This window comes from Galeopterus variegatus, unplaced genomic scaffold, assembly GCF_000696425.1.
Source record: "Galeopterus variegatus unplaced genomic scaffold, G_variegatus-3.0.2 Scaffold743, whole genome shotgun sequence".
Classification (NCBI taxonomy): domain Eukaryota; kingdom Metazoa; phylum Chordata; class Mammalia; order Dermoptera; family Cynocephalidae; genus Galeopterus; species Galeopterus variegatus.
The window spans coordinates 473,018-496,789 of NW_007726854.1; the positions used below are offsets into that span (position 1 = coordinate 473,018).

The 23,772-nt window shown below is 37.8% G+C and overlaps 1 protein-coding gene across 7 annotated transcripts in view; it reads left to right on the forward strand.

Annotated features, from left to right (window-relative positions):
• The window catches only part of NEK11 (NIMA-related kinase 11), a 114,384-nt gene that overhangs the window by 55,039 nt on the left and 35,573 nt on the right, over positions 1-23,772 (forward strand). For 3 of the 7 annotated variants that reach the window (XM_008571999.1, XM_008572000.1, XM_008572001.1), the window contains exons 3-4: positions 5,489-5,654; positions 18,325-18,443. The exons of 1 other annotated variant lie outside the window; for it this stretch is intronic. In XM_008571999.1, the coding sequence (XP_008570221.1) occupies positions 5,489-5,654; positions 18,325-18,443 (285 nt within the window). Of the gene's footprint in view, positions 1-5,488; positions 5,655-18,324; positions 18,444-23,772 lie in introns of those variants that run through there. 3 more of the 7 variants (XM_008572005.1, XM_008572003.1, XM_008572004.1) reach the window with 2 other exon arrangements.

Below are 23,772 nucleotides of genomic sequence, written 5' to 3' on the forward strand. Positions count from 1 at the left end.
TGCCCCATTGCTGAGGCCATCAAGGCACTCACAGACAACTCCTATGTTGAATACAGTTGAAGAAATCCTACAGAGACTACACTATTGTACTCGCCTGAAACCCAACCTAAAACACCCTACTCAACTGATACTGTAGAATATTTCTACAGGAAAGAGTCTCTTCCTTCAAAAGCTCCTTCTGAGTGTGAAAAGAAGTGACTGTTCTACCAGATGCCCATACATCAACATAGGTATACCAGAAACATGACAAAACAAGAAAACATGACACCTTCAAAGGAATACAATAATTCTCCAGTAGTAGATCCCAAAGAAAAGAAAATCTATGAAATGCCCAGAAAGAAATGCCAAATAATAATGATAAAAAAACTCAATGAGGTGCAAGAAAATACAGATAGACAACACAACAAAATGAGAAAAACAGTTCAATATCTAAAGAATAAATTCAACAAAAGATATATATCATAAGAATGGAACTGCAGAGATGGAACTGAAGAATGTATTAAATGAAATTAAAAATACAGCTGAGAGCTTAAGCAACAGGCTAGATCAAGCAGAGGAAAGAATTTCTCAACTTGAAGACAGGTTTTTTGAAACAATCCAGTCAGATAAAAAAAGGTTTTTTTTTTAGATGAAGAAACACTGTGAGATGTAAGACACAAAGTTAAGTTTACAAACATTTGTATTATGAGTATTCTGAAAAGGTACTGAAAACCTATTTAACAAAAGAATAGGCAAAAATTGTCTATGTATTGGGAGAGATATAGACTTTCACATCAAAGATGCTCAAAGATTCCCAAATAGTTTTAACCTGAAAAAGTTATCTCTGAGACACACTGTAGTCAAATTGTCAAAAGTCAAAGACAAGAAAGAATCCTAAAAACAACAAGAGAAAACGATTAAGTCACATTTAGGCAATCCTCATCAGACTAACAAGCAGCAGATTTCTCAGCAGAAACCTTACAGGCTGGGAGAGAGTGGAGTGATATATTCAAAGTGCTGAAAGAAAAACATTGTCAGCCAAGAATATTATAACCAGCAAAGCTATTCTTCAGAAATGGAGAAATAGTGTCTTTCACAGACAAACAAAATCTATGGGAATTCACCATTGTGAAACCAGCCCTACAAGAAATCCATAAGGGAGTCCTACACCTCGTAGCAAAAGAATGATAACTACCATTATGTTTATGCACAAAAGAATAAAACTCATTGGTAGAGCAGATATGAAAATAAGAAAGTGAAAGAAATTATATATTATCAGAACAAAAAACCACCAAACAGCAAAGAGAAACAATAAAAGAGAAAGGAACAAAAGATATATATATATATATATATATATATATATTTTTTTTTTTCCTTTTTGTCTTTTTTACTGACCGGTAACGGGATTGCAACCCTCGGTGTCGCGCCCATACCGGGGACTGGCAACGGGATCGCAACCCTCGGTGTTGCACCCGCACTGCGCTCAGCCAGTGAGCGGGAACCGGTCTCCACATGGGATCCGAACCCTCAGCGGGAGCGCTGCCGCACTCCCAAGTGGTGCACTCTCCAGTGCGCCACCGGGCCGGCCCAAAAGATATATTTTAAAAACTAGAAATAATCAGTAAAATGTCAGGAATAAGGCAATAACTTTCAATAACAACTTTGAATGTAAGTAGATTAAATTCACCATATAAAAGATATAGATTGGATGAATGGATTAAAAACAAGATGAAACTATACATTGTCCACAAGAAACTCCCTTCATCTATAAAGACACACATAGATGAATACTGAAGAAATGGAAAAAGATATACTATGCAAATAGAAACTGAAAATGAGCAGGAATTGTGATACTTACATCAGAGAAAATAGACTTGGAACAAAAAAGTATAAAAACAGACAAAGAAGGACATTATATAATGATAAATAAATCAATTCAGCAAGTTATAACAACTGGAAATATGTATGCACTCAACATCAGAGCACCTGGATATATAAAGCAAATATTACTGGATCTGAAGGAAGTGATAGACCCCAATAAAATAATAGCTGGGCACTTCAGCACCCTCTCTTAGCATTGGACTGATCATCTAGACAAAAAACACAGAAATGTTCAAATTAAACTGCATATAGACCAAATGGACTTGACAGACATTTACAAACGATTTCATCCAACAACTGCAGAATACATATTCTTCTAATCAGCACATAGATTATTCTCCAGGATATTCCATGTTAGGCCACAAATCAAGTCTCAACAAATTCTAAAAGACTGAAATCATATCAAGTATTTTTTCATACCACAATGGAGTAAAACTAGAAATCAGTAATAAAGAAAACTTTGGGAACCTTACAAATACATGGAAGTACATGGAACCTTACAAATACCTGTAAAAGCAAGGAGTTAAAGAGGAAATAAAGCAGGACATCAAAAGTTCCTTGATGGGCTGGCCCGGTGGCGCACTGGAGAGTGCACCGCTTGGAAGCGCGGCGGCGCTCTCGCCGAGGGTTCGGATCCCATGTGGAGACCGGTTCCCGCTTACTGGCTGAGCGCAGTGCGGGCGCAACACCGAGGGTTGTGATCCCATTACCCGTCAGTAAAAAAGACAAAAAGGAAAAAAAAAAAGTTCCTTGAGACAGAAATACAAGAACAACATACCAAAGCCTATGGGATACTGCAAAAGCAGTACGAAGAAGGAGCTTCACTGTTGATGTGGGTTGCTCTGGTGAGGTTGCTGGGGTTGTAGGAGGGACCTTACAACCTCAGGAGAAAGACTGGGTTGCTCTGTAGCATCACTTTTGTAAAGAGCTACTCTGGAAAAAGTTATTGTGGTTGTAGGTGGGACCCTACACCCACAAGAGGAATGCTGGGGCACTCTGAATCTTCACCATTGAAGTGGGCCAGTCTGAGTGAGGCTGCTGCAGTTGTGGGTGGACCTCTCTGTCTACCAGAGAGATGCTAGGTCACTCTGAAGATTTCCTGTTGGGGCAGGTGGCCCTGGGTGGGCTCACTGGCACTACAGATGGGGCTCTGTGCCCTCAAGAGAGGCCTGCAGGAGCTCCACAGTTTCCCCACTGGAGTGGTTGGCTCTGGGCAGGTTTGCTGTAGCTGCAGTGGGACTCGGTGCCACTGGGAAAGTTGTACAGTGCTCCACTGAAGAGAGTAGGGCTGCCAGCAGTGGGAGAAGGCCCTGATTGGCTCTGGAAAGAGCATGCACTGGCTCCCTCTGTCCTAGGGGTGACCTCTGCACTGCTCAAGACCACCTGTTCCTTGGGTGCAGGATATCACATGGGCTCTGGTGCCAGAGTCTCAGTATAATGAAGGGTCCTTAGGACCATGCAGTTGCTGGGGCTATTGGGTCCCAGGGCAAAATGTATTCAGAGGTTGGCTCTGATCCCAAAATGGTGACATGCTGCAGCAGCTGGGGACCTGAGGGACGGGGGGACTCAGCATGAACTCCCTCCCTGGATTAATGCAGTCGTGCGGGCTCCTAGCAGCCTCCCACCCTGGGCTCATGGCCTGCAAGGGCTGCCTTGTAGCTTGGATTGCAGTGTCCAGAGTGCAACTCTTGCTTACTTTTTCCTTGCAGGCAAAAATTCCTTCTGGTTCCCTGCTGCTCCTGGTTGGGGGATGGAGTGGTGGAGGTGGGTATTTCCTACCATTGCCTCTGTGGCAATCCTGAGTTTCTGTGCTCACTATGGTTTGTAGTTGCATATTCATTGTTTTGTCTGTCTTTGTGGGAGAGATGAGCAGTAGAGTCTTCTAGTCGTCCATCTTCCTCTGCCCCCTTGATTTTTACATTTTTAATCAACTTTTTAGAACTGTCTTGTCAATTACTTGACAGCTGAGTTTTTTTGTTTGTTCGGTTTTTTTTTTTTTCAACTTGTCATTATCAAGTTTTTTGGTAAGCATTTGACTTAATTTTCCTTGCAAAGATTCACACTTGTCCTTTATCAATTTATGTCATACTTAAGTCATAAATTTACAGTCATGAGCACAAATGGCATAAACAGGCTCGGGAATAAATACAATGACTTGGGTAAGCACACATCTCAACCAGAAGGGCAGAAGTTCGTGGATATGCCAGAGACAGCCTACTACCTGTGCACATTCCCTATGGCAAGGGCATCCATCAGCATCTGTTAGAAAGAACTGGAGAACGATGGTTAATCTATGAGTTGGTTAAAGGGCCTTTAATTAAGAGAGTTTCCACAATAAATACATTTTTTATTAATATGCATAGGTAGTAACTCTTAAGGAGCATTTTTTGAAAATGTTTTCTAGCATGAGTCCTGCAGAACTTGCCTTAATAAACAGCCAAAGCTTACTTACAATCAGCAGAATCTGTCCACATCATAATTGCTGTTTTAAAGTGCTTTTTCCTAGCAATCTAATTTACACAGTGGTACTATAATTGGTTTGTTTCAGTCTATTTTTTTCTTAGATGGGAAGGAATAATGTTTTGGCCACTCCCCATTGAGTAATCACAATTTTTAAATTAATGATTTGGGGATTAATGAGCTCTTCTTCCTTTTATACACACTAGAGATCTTAAATACCTCTATCAATGTTTTTAGTTATTTTCTTTCTACTAAATATGGGTAGCAATAAAGTATGATATGCTGCGGATTGTTTTAAAAAGAAAATAAACAGATGTTGGTCCTATTGACTTTAAATGAATAGATGTGGAAAATTATAGAGCTGAGAGACCAAGTGAGAGAAGCATGTGTGTGTATGTAATTAAAAGGGGACTTCAAAAAGTTTGTGGAAAAATAGAATTAAAAGATAGTATGAATCTTTTCATGAATTTTTAAAAGTACCATCATACATGTAAATACACAAAGGCAGAGAGAGATACAAAGAGGCAGAGAGAGAGACAGGGAAAGAGATAGGCAAAGGGAGAATAAGACAGATACAGAGACAGATTATATGTGCATATATATATATATATATATATATAGGTAGATTTTATATATATATGATTATACAAGTTTATACACATACACACACACACACACAGAGAGAGAGAGAGAGAGAGAGAGAGAGAGAGAGAGAGAAATACCTACATACTAAGATAGGAATAGAAAGAGAAATAGAAAAGCAGAGAGAAACAGAAAAACAGGTAAGGAAAGAGAGAATGCATAGAGAGATAAAAAGAGACAGACAGAAGCAGATACGAAAAGAGAAACCAAGAGAAACTGCAACATCTAGAGAGACAGAGGAAGGGACACCTTAGCAATGCTGTTTAAGAGTAGCTTCATGTCTGCCCTCTACAAAACTGTAGAGTGCACAGGGGTAGAGGTCAGAGACCTTGGGCAAGCTGTGTCACCGGCCAGGACAGGGAAGCAGGTCCAGAGCCAACCAGGAGATGCAGTGTCATAACAGGCAATAAAGAACTATGAGTAGGTCACAACGTGGGCATTAATTGGATGGCCTGTACCACTTATTCATATCTGTTAAATGTGTTTTTTTCAGTGCTAAGTGTATTTAAACATTTTTTGGCTGCAGAAAGGTATTGAAGAAAATATCTGTTGGAGAACTAAATCCAAACGAGACTGTGCAAGCCAGTTTGGAAGCCCAGCTCCTCTCCAGGTTGGACCACCCAGCCATTGTTAGGTTCCATGCAAGCTTTGTGGAGCAAGATAATTTCTGCATTATCACAGAGTACTGTGAGGTGAGACTTTCCTTCTTTCCTGAAATCTTAGTAAAAATCTGTTGCATGGTTAAAAGCCTTATGTAAAGAGACATCTCAGAAGTTCCATTATCAAACCACAAGTTGAACAATAAAGACTTGGGATCTCACATCTTGCAGCTAAGATTGATCATCTCTAGGTAATTGGCAAAACGCATTTCTAATGAACTGTTTTTCCCCTTTGGTAAACTCAGTCAGAATGAACATATTTTTAGGAGGAATTGCTGCAGAAAACTGCCTCAACATTTTTTGGAGGGAGTGCCCAAACCTCCTACACTAGTCTAATGCTTAGGTGGACATTTAAATGACCTAACAGAGGCCTGGACAGAGCAGAGGTATATCTCCTGAGTTTTGGATTCTAGTTCTATTGCTTATTTTCCCCAGTGGATGTTTGGAAATGAAAATATGGCTCATTTCCCTCACAGAAATCCTTCATATTTATCAATTTGTGATTTATGGCTTCAGGTATTTGCAATTTTCCCTGCCACTCTGTGTTTTCTCCAAGTAATAGCTGTGTATTTTACTGAGCCCCAAGTGAGCATGAAGCTGCTTGGAGAGGTGTGAGAGGCAGAAATTGACAATGTGTAGCTATACAGTGGATCTGTGTGTTCACTCCTGAGAGGTTAGGTAGAGGGGACTTACAGGGGTTGGGTCAGGCAGAGAATACCCAAAAATGACCTTGCTCAAAAAGTATCTCCTAGAATATTCTGGGAGCTAGGGTTAGCCAACTGCATGCACCCTGGGAGAATTTGGTGTTATTCACATTTTAGACTGAATTGAGTCAGGTCGTCACTTGGGTGTTTCTGTGACCCAAGAAGTGATGCTGGGAAGAAAGAAGATGCTGTCTATAGTAGTACAAGTGTACTTCAAAAAGTTCATGGAAAAATTAGTATTATCTTTTAAATCTATTCTTCTATGAACTTTTAAAAGTACCCTTGTAGAAGGCAGGCCTGTTTGGGTCAGAAACTTTTGGCAACCTGATACAACCTGAGGATGCCGTGCATTTGAGAGGCGGAAAGGAAGCAGCAAGAGAAGGGAAAGAAGCTCAAAAGTAGTAGGGATAGTAGCAAAAACCAACCTGGCCTACTTTAGACATTAGCTGGTGTATCCCCCAGATGAAACCAACAGCCTAGTTAAAATATCTGAATGTATTTGAAATAATCCAAATCTTTGCCATCCCCCTTCAGGTCAGCCTCCCCAGCTCAGCCTTGCTGGATATTCCCCCATCCAGATCTCATCCCTCCTCTGCTTGGAGGAAAGTGAAAAAAAAAAAAAAAAAAAAAAAAAAAAAAAAAAAAAAAAAAATCCCCCAGATGAAACCAACAGCCTAGTTAAAATATCTGAATGTATTTGAAATAATCCAAATCTTTGCCATCCCCCTTCAGGTCAGCCTCCCCAGCTCAGCCTTGCTGGATATTCCCCCATCCAGATCTCATCCCTCCTCTGCTTGGAGGAAAGTGAAAAAAAAAAAAAAAAGAACCAGGTCACTTTGATGTCTACTTCTATAGCCAACCGATTGTTTAAAAAGTCAGTAAGATGATGAGGTGTGCAGAGCGGTGATATTGAATATTGAACAGCCTCTTTGGCAGATATGTCCTTAATCCATGCAAAACTATAGGTATTTGCATATGTAGCTACACTATGGTTCACCCGCTATAATTTAATCGTTTTTCTTCTTTAGCCTCTTCAGTTAATAAACTATCTTATTTCAGAAACAATTGACTCTATTGCTCTACTACTGGTACATCTACTGCACACTGAATTTTTCAAAGACTCTTTCCTGGTCTTGAAATATTTCCTGGTCTAAAAGTAAACTTTCTGTGCTGATGGAAATGGTCTATACTTGTGCCATCTAGTACCGTAGTCACTAGTCACACATGGCTCTTTAGCACTTGAAGTGTGGCTAGTGCAGTTGAGGAGCTGGATGTTAAATTTAATTTAATTTTAACTAATTTAAATTTAAATAACCACGTGTGGCAAGTGGCTACCATATTGAACAGGTCTAGATGATGCACTATAGCTTTCTTTCCCTGCATTAATTAATTTTTTAAATTTTTAATGTAATTTTAAACTACCAGGAAAGTTACAAGAGTAACACAATGAACTTCCATATACACTTCATCCAGTTTTCCCAATTATCATTTTTCCACATTTGCTTTATCATTTTTTTCTTTCTATCTATCTGTCTATATCTTTTTTCCTGAACCATTTGAGAGTAAGTTGCAGACATGATGCCCCTTTGTCCTAAATATTATTGTATTTTCTAAGGCCAAGGACATTCTCTTACATAACCACAGTACAATGACTAAAATCCGGAAATTAACATTGATACAATGCTAGTATGTAGCATCAGCACCACTTGGGAACTTGCTAGAAATACAAATTCTTGGCCTCCACCCCAGCCTTACTGAATCAGAAATTTTGAGGGGCCGGCCCGGTGGTGCACTGGATAGTGCGCCGCTTGGGAAGCGCGGCGGCGCTCCCGTCCGAGGGTTCGGATCCCACATACAGACCGGCTCCCGCTCACTGGCTGAGCGAGGCACGGGAGCAGCACCGAGGCTTGCGATCCCGTTGCCGGTCCCCGGTCCGGTACAGGGGCAACACTGAGGGTTGCGATCCGTTGCCGGACACGGAAAAAAAAAAAAAAAAAAAAAAAAAAAAAAAAAAAAAAAAAAAAAGAAATTTTGAGGGTGGGGTCTGGCAATCTGTGTTTGACAAGGCTTCCTGGTGAGCCTGAAGCACGCTGGAGTCTGAGAACCAGTCATCTAATTCACAGTCCATACTCAAATTAGCCCACTTGTCCAAATTATGTCCTTAGAAAGGACATTTCTATAGGAATGTTCCTTTGTTGCACAGGATCCAATCTGGGATCATCTGTGTCAATTTTTGAAGGATGCATGGTTTCCATGGGTGGAGTGCTCTCTCTGGATGGGTTGTCGCCATGGTGATGGCTGCAGTGGCAGTGCCCAGAGAGCAGGGAGAACAGCTGTGGGGCTCCCAGGACTCTGCAGGCTGCTGAGCTGTCAGCCACTTCCCTGACTGCTGAGGAATTACGTGTGCAGATTGCTCCATTCTCATTAACAGAGATACTTTTCATCTTCAGACCCAAATATACTCTGAACTTGCACAGGCCTGGTGTTATCATCTTTTTATTAAGGTAAAATAATAATATAGGCAATGGCAGGTGGCCAAACTTGCACTTCATAGAAAAATGCTGTCACCGTTGAAATGACTGATTTTTTTATCTCTACGTTCCCTCTTCTGTAATTTAATTTGGGACCTTTCAGGACTGAAATATATAAATGCATTTGTGAGGACTCCACCCCTACTACCCAACACTCTGAGCACATCATCTCAGATTGTTAGTGTAAAAAAGCAAACAACTGAGCTCTCACAACTTCTTGTCAAGATCTAACCAAATCTTTGGTGGGAGATAGTTCCAAAACTGCCTAAGTAGCAGAGAATTTCAAATATTGGCGTCTTCTATTCTCAGGGAGGGACAGGGAGGAAATGTAACTACTTGCTGTTCCCTGTCCTTCCTCCACAGTTCCCACCTCTTCATCTTTGCTTAGGCCATTTCCTTTCAGAATGCCCTTCCTCCTAGCCTCACATCTCCAAATTCTACCTAGCCTCCCAGGTCCATAAATGCTGCCTCCTCTCCCGTAATCAAAGGCTCCTATAATTTCCTGGCTGGAAATCACTCCCACACCCCCAGCTCTCATAGCATTTTTATCTCTCATGGTACTCAACACAATATACATCGTATCAACTATTTCAAACTCTCAACATGTGGGACTGACATTTTTCACAATCATTTTTCTGTCATATCATGGACTCACATAGTGAAACATAAAGGAATTAGAAATCAGGACTTTTTTTTTTTTGATAAATTCTTCACTACTTGCTTCCAGCTGCCTTCCACCTCATTTCTGCCAAACACTTATGATAAAAGACAAAATATTGGATCCTTTCACCTGTCTTGTATATCAAATGTCCTACCGTATTTTGTTCTACCTTATTTGGTTAGTATGCCTAGCAATATACTGCACTCGAGGCCTTTGAGATACTGCCTAAAAGTCTCCTATTTGGGTGAAAATATGGCATCCCCAGAAATGTGGGCATTAAATTAGTAGGCACAATAGGGAATAGTTAAGATGACATATCTTTTCGACAGAGGGGTGGTGGTGGTGGTGGAGAGAACATATGACATTAGGACAAAAAACAGGAAAGGTTGGACTTGTCTGTTTCCTGCTTGGTGATATTAACATAGCTAAACAAAAAATTATATCAATATAGTAGTATATTATTATATCAATATAGTAGTATATTATTATATTGGCTTAATTTTGGCTGCACATTAGAATAACCTAGAGAGCTCTCAAAAAATTTTAGGCTTGAGGCTTACCTCCAGAAAGTCTAATTTAATTGATCTGAGGTATGGCACAGGCAGCAGAATTTTTAAGTCTATCCAGGTGATTATAATGTTTAACGAGGGCTGAGAACTGCAAAAAAGGGAGAATGATTAGTGTAGAAACAGATAAACAGAGTCATAAAGGAAAAATTTGTCAGTGTTTATGGGGCACTAACGAAAGATGAGGCTCAGATCAGAGAACAGGGAAGTCTGGCACGGGTGGTGAGTGTAGTTTTATGATCAGGCTGCCTAGCTTTTGCTATTATCCATGAAAATCACCCAACTCACTCTCCCTGCTCCCCAAGCAAACTTCTGATTCCAAAGCTTTCCATACATGACTCTTCTAAAAGGAAAATATACGCTGGCTACACTGACATGAGCTCCCTGTTGCCTTGGCAGTTCTCGTTCTCACTGCATGTGAGTAAACGGGTGTTCTGGATTATTTATTGGTTCCTTATGAACTCAAAGTTTGCAAAGGCAGTGCTAATCAAGGGTCTTTCCAGAAGCCATTACTGAGCCCCAGCTCTGTGTCAGATACAATTCCTAGACATAGTGTGGAGTAACTGAGATAACATGAAAAATTTCTTTAATGAACTTGCCTGGTAGGATAAATGAGTCATTTACAGCAAGGGCTAAAATACAAGGGGGAACATGGTGTCATGGGAAAGGTGTGGTTAACGTGCTATGGGAGTTAATAAGAGAGAGAAATGACTTCCAACTGTGAGAACCACGGAGGAGCTGGCGTTATATTTGAACTTGAAGTATGGGAAGGATTTGGTAGAGTGGAGTGGGGCAGGCACATTTCAGTTAAAGGGAACAATGTCATAAAAGGCTCAGAGGTAGAAAAGCATGAGATGTGATTTAGGAACCCAATACTCCACCTTTAATTATAATGTGTTTGCAGTTAAGCATTCCCTAATGTTAACAGTTTACTTAACACAATTATCAAAACCAAGAAATTAGTATTTTACCAGTTTCCCCCTAATATCTTTTGTCTGTTCCAGGATCCAATTCAGGATCCTACATTGCATTTAGTTGTTGTATTTCCTTATTCTCTTCTAATCTGTGAGTTTCCCTTTCCTGCCTGTTTCTTAACACTTCTGATGAATACTAGCAAGTCATTTTGTAGAATGTCTCTCAGTTTGGGCTTGTCTAATGTTTTGTCACAATTAGATTGAGGTTACATATTGTGGGCAAGACTATCCCAGAAGAGATCTGTCCTCAGTGCATCATATCAGGGGGTACAGGACGTCGCTCTGTGTTATTACTGTTGATGTTAACTTTGATCACTTGGTTAAGGTTCTGTCTTCTGAGTTTCTCCACTGTAACATTACTCTTTTTCCCTCTGCAATTGGTACGTATCTTGGGGAAGACACTTTGAGAGTATGCTGTTATCCTGCTTCTCTTCAAACCTTCACCCAATGATTTTGGCATCTTTCAGTGGAAGTTGCCTGTATCGATTTTTACTGTGGTGTTTGCCTAATTGTGATTATGTACTCTCCTCATTCTTTCTACATTTACTAGCTGGGATTCTCCTATAAGAAAGAGCTGTTCCTTCTCCTCCATTTATATATTTATTCAATTATTTATTTATATCTGTATGGACTTGTAGATATTTATTTTATTCTGTTGGTTATAACCCAATACTGTCATTATTTTTTTGCTCAGATTATTCCAGCCTTGGCTGTTGGGGCTCCTTCAGGTTGGCTCTTGTGCCTTTTTAACATGCCACCATCCTTTTTCAAGGAAAAGTGAATTCTTGCTTATTTTATTTTACAGATGAAGAAACAGAACCCCAGAGAGGTGGAATGATTTTCTGACAATCACATGACGGGATAAGGTTGAATTTTGTCCAAGGCAGGACCAGGATCGGGGGTGTTGGGAAAGCTGCTCCTTTTCTTGGCTTATTCTCACTTATATCTTTACCTATGTCTGTTTCTATATTACATATATATATTCACAGAAACACATTTATGTCCATTTATACACACATGCATATTTTAATGTAATGATTATGTTAATTATGTTAGTTCCTCTCAATAGAAGACTGAGTAGGGTTTGATATAGTGGGAGTTGTACGGACTGTGTCATCACATCTTCTGTCCAAATCTTGAACCATTTCCTTGAAAACTTATTTCTCTGGCCCTTTTCCTTCAGTTAAGATAGTATAGCAACACCTATTATGTTAAGATTTCATAGGGATTTGAAATAATGAATGTTGAAAAAGTGACTATCAGAGCTTTGCTCCTAGTGGACCCTCAACAGTGGAAGTTGTCATTATTTCATTGCTACACATCCCCTGCCCAACTGTTTTCTAGGAGGCAAATTCATTTTTACCTCTGAGTTTTTGGCTTAAAGCCTTTAGTATGAGGATTCATGGCAAATGGAGGAAACATGAAAATTCTTAAACACTAATGGGTTTGGGGTCGGAAAGCAACTTTGAGGCAAGAGTTTTGCAAGGATCTGTTTGTACTGTAAAAAAAAAAAAGTTGAAATTTTCTCCTATGTTTCCTGTTTATGTAAAAGTGTTTAAATAAACCAAGTAAGTGAGTTGAGTTTTATAATCTCGAAACTCTAGTGGGTGTCAGTAGACTATTGCAAGTGACTTTGGCAATGACCTGCAGCCACTAGGCTTACTAGCTTTCAGAGGGTTCTTTATACTGGCGTGTCAGGTCTAGTATTAGAGACAAACTCTTCTCTATCCTTGCCACTGCTTATAGTCCTGAAGCTGTATTTGGGCTCACCACTACTGAGAATTGGTTGTTTATGGATGAGGGACACTCCTGGTGTGTTGGCCATTAGGACACTGATTGGTGACCATTCTTCCTGGGGTGAGCTCACATCAGGTGTCCATATGTTGGGACTGTCCACACGCTGGGACTGTCTTCAGTGGTCTGCATCACTTGGACTGCTGTCAATTGAAGGAACTTTTATTTTCAGAGATGTAGGTCCTATTAGGTCCCTTTGGTTTTCCTGAGAAGCTCCATCCAGGAATAGGTAGGCTTCCCTGAATTTGCCCTGTGCCAATTGTATGAGTCTAGACTTTTAGATCGGAAAGGCTGTAAATAATGTGTCTCATGTTTTTATATGCCTGAACTAATCTGTTCATGATTTTTATAAGTATCAAAATTAAAGTCATTTGGTTTCTTGCATTTAATTTCTTTGTTTAAACTGATATATTTTGACCTTTAGAAAAAAAGTTAAAAAGTAAGGCTACTGATTTTTACTTAATATTATTAATATGAAAATTGAAAAGCAAAACTGGTTTTATTTAAAAGAAATGTACTAATGCTCTAATATAAAGCAATCCATAAACCCAGTAGAATTTATGACTTTTGGAGCATGGCTTTAGCTGTGATATTAATTTATATAAGTATAAATGTTCAAAAATACAGTCAGCATAATTCACTTCAAATAATTTATTTTTAAAAACAACCCAGTGCTTTATGGATCAAAGCATTACTTCATCTCACTTCGTAAGATAAAAATAAGTTCTGCCACTTTATTCTTAGTCATGTACATTTACCTCAGCAGGAAGAACACTAACTCTAAAAGAATTTGAAAAAAAATTAGTAGCTAAACCCAGGGATGCTCATTTGTATTACCAGACATAAATGTCATGATACTGCATGGCATTCTTTAGGAACTATTTAGAAACTGGATTTTATTATTTTCCTTTTAAGAGCATAATGTGGCTTCATAGTTCCCCCACTTTTTATGTAATCGCAAGTGAACTTCCAATATTCTAGGGAATTGTCTTCAGGTACTACAATGTAATGACGGAGGTTCTCCTTGACTCCCTCCACTTCCATTTATTGGTAGTCTCCTAACTAATGTCACAGGCTTTTAAAACCATGTCATTATAAAATGATTCTTATTCAACCCTGCTTTTCCCAGACACATCTTTTGCCTTTGGAATTATTTCAACTATTGGACAAAATGTTTCCACCGATGGGTTAAATATTAAGTATGCGGCCCATTTATGTTGTTCTCCAACATCATTTCTCAGTGTGTTCCATGGACCACCTCCAGAGTCACTTAGGATGCTTTTTAATAATACAGATTCCTTGGCCCTATCCAGATTTACTAATTCAGAGTCTCTGTTGATATAGTCCAGGAACATGCCTTTTAAAGAAGCAACTTAGATGATTCTGATGCACATTAAAACTTGCAGTCCACTAGAAGGATACTTATTTAAAGGAGATGTGGTAGGGTGTGAGGAAATGACATTTTAAGATGTCAACCCAGTAAATTAATAAGGATCAGCTTTTTAATTTTAAAAATAAAGAAGTAGGGCAGAATGACTTTTCAATTTCCTTCCAGTCTTTAAATCCTGAGAGTATTTTCCTCCTTTGTATGTGCTTTTAACCTTTCAGTTTTGTTGTGTTCAGGCTTCTCCTGAGAATGCTCTATTTTGGTCTTTCAGACTGTTGTAAGTACTTCTATTGGCAACTTTAAAAACTGGATTAATTTTTTATCAAATCTTTTTAGGATTTAAACCTTTGTAATGGCAATCAAAGATGGGTTTTAGAACATTATATTTGAGTTGTTCATTTCCTTAAGGTCTCAGTATTTCAAAGTCAATCTGATATTAGCTAAGGGGATGGGGGGAGGAAGGAGATACCACTAATCCATCAAATGGTACAGTTTTGGCTGAGGACTTTCAAAACCTTAGAAGTTAACACCAAGCCTTTTGTAACTTTTGAAGGGTGATAGTGGAGGAAAATATTTTCTGTTAGCAGTATAGACTGAAGCCAACATTAATACTGGTTCAAATTGAAGTCAATACTCTTTTCATTGAAGTTGTTTTAGCAGTAAAATTCCCCATTAAATATTTCTTAAAGTTAGGAAAACAAAATGCACTTACAGATGTTGAATAAGAGCTTCTTAAATTGACTTACGAAATTTCATTAAAAACATTTGATCTTACTTGAAAGCAGCTTAGAAAAAGAAAGTAATAAGTGCTTTTCATACTGCTGAATTAAAATCAGACTGCTTCTCAAAAATTATGTTTCTTTCTTTATGATGTCAAACCATAATTTATTGTGTCTGAATCTGTGAGTGACTTGTCTACCTTAATTAAATCCTCAGAAAAAAATCCCCATAGTATTTATTAAAGAACAAATACAGTAGATGCAAAACAAATAGTTTTTCTTGGAGATAAACATATATATTCAAGATCGTAGGGGGGAGTAATTTGAGGAGTACAGGACCTAGCTCTCTGATGGATTTAATATTTTGATGCTCCATCTTTCTGTTGACTAACACATCCCTGGCTTAATACTAGAAACAGATGCATTTCTTCTACTTATGTTTTGATCCAGAAAGCAAGAGGGAGTTTGTGTATCTCCTTTTGACATTTCACTTTGAGGCCTACTATTGAAGGCCCTATTCTTTTTGTTTTTCTCAATAGATTAAATATATATTTATTTAGTTACAGGAAAGTATGCATTTAATATCAATGCAGGCAACAGACACACAACTTCTTCTCACTGCTTGAGAAAAGAAGGTGAGGAGGTGATTGGCAGACCAATTATAAATGTCCCCCAGAGATTGTGCTTCCATTACTGCCAGATAACTCACAGAAAATGTAATTCTGCCCATTTACAAACAAAACAATATAGAAACTGATACAAAATGTCTAGAATTTCATATTTCTTTAGCTAACAGTTTAAAAATGACAATAGAAAATGAAAAGCAGCATTGCAGTTTGAAGATTAAATTCCTGAAAGGAATGCTATTTTAATGTATAGACAACTTTCTCAGAATTTCAGTATTATTATAGTTGGCGCAGACAATTACATATGTGAAGGCCATACTCATAGAGACAACTGTGCTTTTGTATGGCCTTCTTAAAGTAATAAACATTGGGTTGATATAAGAAGCCAGCAGGCAGCTTCACTGATATATTTTTAAGGCAATAATTTATTTTTCTCTTTTCCATTCTACATTCTTTCCTTCCTTCCTAACTTTTCACTGCTTGTCTGAAGCTATTCAGGAAGTAGATGACAACATGTTGATAATTATCTTTCTGCTGCTGGAGACGTTTTATCATATTCAGAGAATCTAAATGAAATATTGAAAGAAAATCTTGTTTTTTGTTTTAAACTTTTTTTTTCTTTTTTCTCTTGTATGAGAGACAGCTTTGCTGGAGTTGTCTTGAATGCAAAAGCAAAACTGGGCCTAGAAAATATATATGATTATATGTGTAATCATATATATAATTATAGCTCACTTTTCTTCTGAGGGGCTTTTGTGTCTACTTCACAGGATATTATAATGATATATTGTCAAAAAAATGTTTTTGACAACTTATAAAAACATGACAGTGCAGCTTGTATGATCCAACGGAATTCTGGTAAACTTAGAATTAAAAAGAGAGGAGATAGAGAGGCCAGTTTGGAGAATGAGAAAGAAATGATGTCTTTTTGGCAAGGAGTCAAATGCTCAATTCACTGTGTTTTAGAATTCCAATGAGTTTGATCTCTCTGGCCCAGAAAACCCAACAGGAAACTGAGCTTGATCTAGACTGCAAGTGAATGTTTGATATCCTTCTGACTCATTATGGCCCTGTGTGGAAGGAGAGACTATGCTAAGCAAATATTTGCACACTGCACTGAAAGGAAATAAAAAATGCATTACAAATGAGTTAGTCAGTTGACCTCATGTTGTTTGATTAGAAGTAATTTCTCTTGGACTTCTCATTGCCTATAAGTGCTTTTCCTTTTTTGACATCTAATGATGACACTGGCATAAATAGTCTCTGAGTATCTTCATGTTTTCCTCTTATATTCCCTGTAGACAGGGTAATTACCTCTCGTACTCTTCATGGGGCTTGTATTTTGCATCCGGTAAGACCAAACACAGTTGCATTGAACCCATCCTTTTCTTCAGAGAGCACTTCCCACTTTGTCTCTAATTTTTCAGTGTTTTAAAGTAAAGGGATCAGTAGAAGGGTTTTCTAAGATAACATTTTGTTTTTTCATTTCTAACTAGTTGAAATATGTCAAAGCAAGCATAGTCAGAAAGGGTCTTATATCAGGCACTGCCAAGTAATATCGTTTGTGACAGGTGTTTGTCATTTGTGATCATGGTTAGTTTTTAGCCTTAATAAGTATTATTATTTTACCTGTTATCAGTGAGTGATAAGACAAAAACTGACTAAATGCTTAAATGAGGTGTTTGGGACCCCACAGAGATCAAGAGTTGAGGTATTCCTGAGGGTTTTGCTATAGTTAAATGGAGAAAAGCAGAATTTAGTCATCCCAAGGCACATGGTAGCCTGGGCATGCCAAACTCAAAAGAATCTATACTATAGCAGTCAGCACCATATGCACAATTTAAGCACCCATTTGGTTTCACCAAAATATCGTCACTTTATATTAAATTAATATTATTGATTGAATTTTATTGGCTTACATTTTTTACTTTTAAGCATATTAGGATTCTATAATTATATAAAACTCTAAGTGTAAGGAAAGTTATTCCTAGTTTTATATGGGTACAAATTTAGGTAATGTAATAAAAAGTAATTCAGGTTGGAGGTATATGTGATAATTTTTCTCCTCTGTAATGGCTTTGTCCTTGAATGATGTCAAACATAAACACAGCTGGACATTAGTTCAAGTGGAGAAAACAGGTTTTATTCAGTAACTATTGACAGTAAGGGAAAGAGCTCAGCTCAATTCTGATTTGTGCAGAGGTGACTATGTGTTTTGGGAGAATGAAGGCGTAGGGAGGGAGAACAGCAGGGGCCTGAGCAGAGTCAGGGAAGTGAAAAATTACTAAAAGTGGGAAGTTGGGGTTCATCCATGTGAAACCCATGTGGGTTTCCTAATTGGTGTTTATGGAAGTTAGACTCCTACACTTCCACAGTGACTGGGAGACAGGGGCCCTATCTTCAGGTAAATTCTCTTTGGCAGCCTTGAGTTTTCTCAGGCAGGCACTTTAAGGGGGGCCAGAGTCATCCTGGGGTGTGGTCTTGAGCTATCAGAAACTATATTAGTGTTTGTTCAAGTCTTTTTATGCCAAGGTTGAGGCCTAGTTGAGAAGATGGCTCAGAGGAGCCTGACTGCAGTTTGGTCCAGGAGAGAACCTTTATCAGTGATATTTAGAGAATGGGAGTATGTCCTCACTTTCTTATGGTAAACAGTGACTGCTATGTATTAACTGTTGTTAAGACAGCTTGATTTTAAAATCTTAAATAAAAAAAATATGAAAGATTATGCTATTTTGTTTCAGGGCCGAGATTTGGACTATAAAATTCAGGAATATAAAGAAGCTGGAAAAACCTTTCCAGAAAATCAAATAATAGAATGGTTTATCCAGCTGTTGCTGGGAGTTGACTACATGCATGAGAGGTATGTTCATTCGGTACCAGGGGACAACATATATCTTTAACAGTCATGTCTGAACTTGGAAAGCGAAAATTTTTTTTGGTAGAATTCAAAAGACATAAGGTCCAAAAGGTAAATGGCTATAGTCAAACATCTACAATGTCTTTTTCCTTGGAAACTGTCGAATGATTATATCCATAGGATGTAAGCTTTTTTTGTTGTTCTGGAAATCAAGTTGGCCTTGAAAACAAGACAGAAACTTGTATTAAACACATTCCCTTATATCTGATTATCTCCTGTGAATTACAAGTGATTCTCAGATACCTTTAGCATGCTATGAATTTATTGTATCTTATAGCAGGCTTGAGTTGTAAATACTGTAGTAGTATTCCTCAAACGAGTTGGGTGGTCACCTTGGAATGTGTCATTGCACACTTAGTTGGGTTCACATCCAAAGATGTGCTGAGTAATTGAGGCAGGAGACATCTTTTGGCCTGAGAGAGAGAAGTATTCAGACAAAAAGTCAGTTTTGATGTGAAATATCTGATAAAGAAGGTCAAAGTGTGTTTTATGTTTCAATTGTATGTAATTTGCATTTACAATCTCTGCCTCAAAAATGTATTTTAAAACTTTTAGTGATTTTTGTATACGTCAAAAGTAAAACATTTTAGATGTTTTATGTTTTATACACTCATAAAATGACATAAAGGCATTTGAAAAGATGAACATAAATAGAGAAAGTAGATGTTCTGAGGCATCTATGGTAGCTTTCACCTTGGGAGTGGGCGTAACACATAGTAGCATTCTTCTTGAACAATAGTGTTAATTTATCGAGCACACCAAGGTCTGGCCATCCATGAATGTCAGATTGCTTAAATGTGTCATCTGTGGTTTCTGATAACATGAGAAGTAATCGGATTATTCTGTAATTTGCCATGTATCTTCTGAAACACATGCTCGATGAGACAGATAGCTACTAATTTATTGACAACTCATAATCTTTTGAATGATGTCAAACTATCCTAAGAGACAATGATAAAGGAATATCAAATAATTTGTAGTAAACTACCCAAAGCTGCTGACTGTAAGACTTCTATGTACATATATTTAATACTGGTATTTCTTTTTTTTTCTTTACTACTCCTTGGCATATCTTGTACATAAAGAAAACAGTTAAAAAAAATAGCACATATAAAGATGCCAACTATGGTGTTCTATATGCAAAATATAAAACTGAAATCTGATTGATTTAAGAACCAAAATGTTCTTGATACACTTAAGACTGCTTAATAATACTTAAAATAGTGAGTTTAAAATAACCCTTCAAAGGGAGGATTCTGATGTTTTTTAATCCTTCAATATTAAAAGAAAATCATTAAATGGGGCTAAGTATTTGTATATTTGTGGATCTGTAGCTCTACAATACCATCCTATATGATTCAGATAACAAATGATGGTGCCTCTTATTTACTATGTTATTATAAAAAATTGTTGTAAAGTTTTTCTGATAAATCATTTCGCATTTTACATTTAGGTCTATGATCAATTTTGAGTTGGTTGTTGTGAAGGGTATGAGGTCTGCATCTAGATACTTTTTCTTTTCTTTTTTTGCATGTGGATGCCCAATGGTTCCAGCACCATTTGTTGAAAGGTTCTATTGTATTGCCTTTGCTTCTTTGTCAAAAATCAGTTGACTATAGAGGGGTCATCAAAAAGCTCATGGAAGAAAAGTTCATGGAAGGATTTATATTATTCTTTAATTCCATTTTTCCACAAACTTTTTGAAGTACCTCCATATTTGTGTGGTTCTATTTCTGGGCTCTTTAATTCTGTACCATTGATCTATTTACCTATTCTTTTATCATTGCCACACTGTCTTGATTGCTGCATTTTATAGAAAGTCTTGATGATGGGTAGTATTGGTCCAACTTTGTTTTTCTCCTTCAGTATTGTATTAACTACTGTGGGACTTTTGCCTCTCCATATACAGTTTAGAATCAGTTTATCAATTATCACAAAATAACTTGCTGCAGTTTTGATAGGGATTACATTTATTCTATAGATCAAGTTTGGAAGAACTCACATCTTGACAATATGGAATCTTCTTATCCATAAACATGGACTATTTCTCTATTTTTAAGTTCTTTAATTTCATCAGAGTTGTGTAGTTTTCCTCATATAAATCTTGTACATATTTTATTGTTTTTTTTTTTTTCCTTTTTGTCTTTTTTCGTGTCCGGCAACGGATCGCAGCGTCGCGCCCGTACCGGACCGGACCTTACCGGCAACGGGATCACAACCCTCGGTGTTGCGCCTGCACCTCGCTCAGCCAGTGAGCGGGAACCGGTCTGTATGTGGGATCCGAACCCTCAGCAGGAGTGCCGCCGCACTCCCAAGCGGCGCACTGTAGCAGTGCGCCACCGGGCCGGCCCCCATATTTTATTGTTTTTGTACCTAAGTATTTCATTTTTGGGGGTGCTGATGTGTAAACAGTATTATGTTTTAAATTTCAAATTCCACTTGTTCATTGCTAGTATATGGGAAAATGATTGACTTTTGCATATTAACCTTGTGTCCTGCAGCCTTGCTATAATTGCTTATTAGTTCATATTTTTCTTAACAAAATTGATTCTTTTGGATTTTCTACTTAGGTAATCATGTCATCTATGAGCAAAGACAGTTTATTTCTTCTGTCCCAGTCTATATAAATTTTATTTCCTCTTTTTTTGTTTTACTTCATTAGCTAGGACTTCTGGTATGATGTTGATAAACAATGGTGAGAGGTGACATCCGTGCCTTGTCCTGATCTTACCAGGAAAGCTTCGAGATTATCTCCATGAAATATGTTAGCCATGGGTTTGTTATTGATATTCTTTATCAAGTTGAGGAAGTTCTCTTCTAATCCTATTCACTGAGAGTTTTTATCACCAATGGGTGTTGGATTTTATCAAATATTTTTTTTTGCATCTATTGATATTATCATGTGCCTCTAGGCTTTTTTTAACCTCTGGCTTCTTTCAGGATTTTTTTTTCTTTATACTTGATTCTTTTGCCATCTGAAATGATATGCCTAAGTTTAGTTCTTCTGATATTTATCCTGTTTGGTGTTCTCTGAGCTTCCTGAATCTGCTGTGGTTTGCAGTCTGACATTAATTTGGGGGAAATTTTTAGTCATTGTTGTTCATATATGTCTCTTCTTTCTTTCTCCTTACTTCTCCTTTCTGGTATTCCCATTAGATGTTATGTTTCACCTTTTGTAATTCTCCCCTGGTTCTTGGATATTCTGTTCTGGTTTTTTTTTTTTTTTTTTTTTTTTTTTTTTTTTTTTTTTTTTTTGGTCTTTTTTCTCTTTGCTTTTTAGTTTTGTAGGTTTCTATTGAGATATTCTTAAGCTCGGAGTTTTTTTCCTTCATGGTTTTTTTTTTTTTTTTTTTTTTTTTTTTTGGTCTTTTTTCTCTTTGCTTTTTAGTTTTGTAGGTTTCTATTGAGATATTCTTAAGCTCGGAGTTTTTTTCCTTCATGGTTTTTTTTTTTTTTTTTTTTTTTTTTTTTGGTCTTTTTTCTCTTTGCTTTTTAGTTTTGTAGGTTTCTATTGAGATATTCTTAAGCTCGGAGTTTCTTTCCTTCATGGTTGTTATGTTTTTTTTTTTTTTTTTTTAAATCTCTAGCATTTCTTTTTTGTTATTTGTTGGAATTTCCATCTCTAACCCTACATTCCCCATCTGTTCTGGAATGCAGTCTACTTTATCCATCAGATACCTTAGCATATTAGTCATATTGGTTTTAAATTCCCAGTCTAATAATTCCAGTATCCCAGACATATCTGAGTCTGGTTCTGATGCCTGTTGTATCTCTTCAAACTGTGTAATTTGCTTTTTAGTATGCCTTATACTTTTCTCTTGATTGTCAGACATGATCTAATGGGTAAGAGGAACCACTTTAAATAGGCCTCTAGCAATGTGGTAGTAAAGTATTGGGGGAGGGAAAGTTCTATAGTCCTATCATTAGTTCTCAGTCTTTTAGAAAGCCTGTACTTCTGGACTATGAACTTTACACATGCTTCTCAGTCCGCCTCCCTCAATTACGTGGAACAGAATGGACAGAGTGGGCAGGAGTTGGGTACTTCCCTTCTCCAATGTGGAAGGCTAGAGCAGGCTAGAGTTGAATACTTCTCTCTCCCCAGGTCAGTTATGCTCTGCTAAGACCCCCCAGGTTAGGCTATGGCTAAATTGTTTCTCCTGAGGGCAGGCCTTGTTAAAATGAACAGAATGCTGGGGTATATTTCAATATGGTTCTTTTCATCTCCTGCCAGAAGCACGAGGGGATTTTTCTTCAGCATTCACTGTGAGTACTTGGTAGAGCTCCAGCAGGTAATTCTCACAAAAGTGTGGGAGCTCCCTGATGAGAAGACCCCCTGGAGTTTTTATCTCTCAGCCTCCAGCAATTTGTCAGTTATAGTTCAGGTTTCCCTACCCAGCACTGGTTCTTATGTAGGTTTCTGCTCTGGTAAGTTGTCATTCTCTGTATTCTCCTGTTGTCTCTCCAATTTTGGGGTCAGCAGTTGGCCCTGTGACCTCACTTCTCTTACAGATCTAAGAAGAGTTGCTGATTTTTTCAGTTTGTTCAGCTTTTTACTTATTGTTTGGATGGAGTGGCGGCTTCCAAGTTTCTTACCTTCTGGACCGGGTTTGCTTAGCTTTTTAGCCTATTAGCAGCTGCTTTCTCATTGTCTTGCTCCTAAACAGCTTAGGATGCAGCAAGTTCGTCAAGGGTAAAAATTCATGCAGAATGTCAGGTTCACTTCTCTTTTGTTTTCTTTTCTCTGGAAAATTTGTCCTTCCAGTTCTGGCTGCCATGCTAGCCCTGAACCACAATGTTTGCCTTCCAAGCCCAGTAAAATGGCCACAAGCATTCTGCTTATGCCAAATGCTGTGAGAGGAAAACACAGTGACAAATGCTTGGCTTGCCTGAGTGCATTTCCCTTCTATCCAGGGTCTGGCCCCTCAAGTGCTGAAGGGCTTGGTTTTCCCAAGCTGATCTCTTGTATCTTCAAAGAGCTGTGGAAGGTGGGAGATTTGATGTGATATGATTACTCAATCATAGTTGGAAGCTGAGGTCTTAATCTTGAGTTAATTTCAATAATCACATTTTTTCCTCCAGAAGTTCTATTTGGTTGTTTCTCACATCAGCATCATCTTCTTTTGGTGTTTCTATTTGTTTCTATCTCCTATTTCTATTCCCTTGTGATTTTAATAATTGAAAGTATACTTTATTTTATAGTTTATATTTTATTTGATTATCTGAAATTCTCAGGGGTCTAATTTTATTGTTTCCTGCTGATTCTTAGTTTATG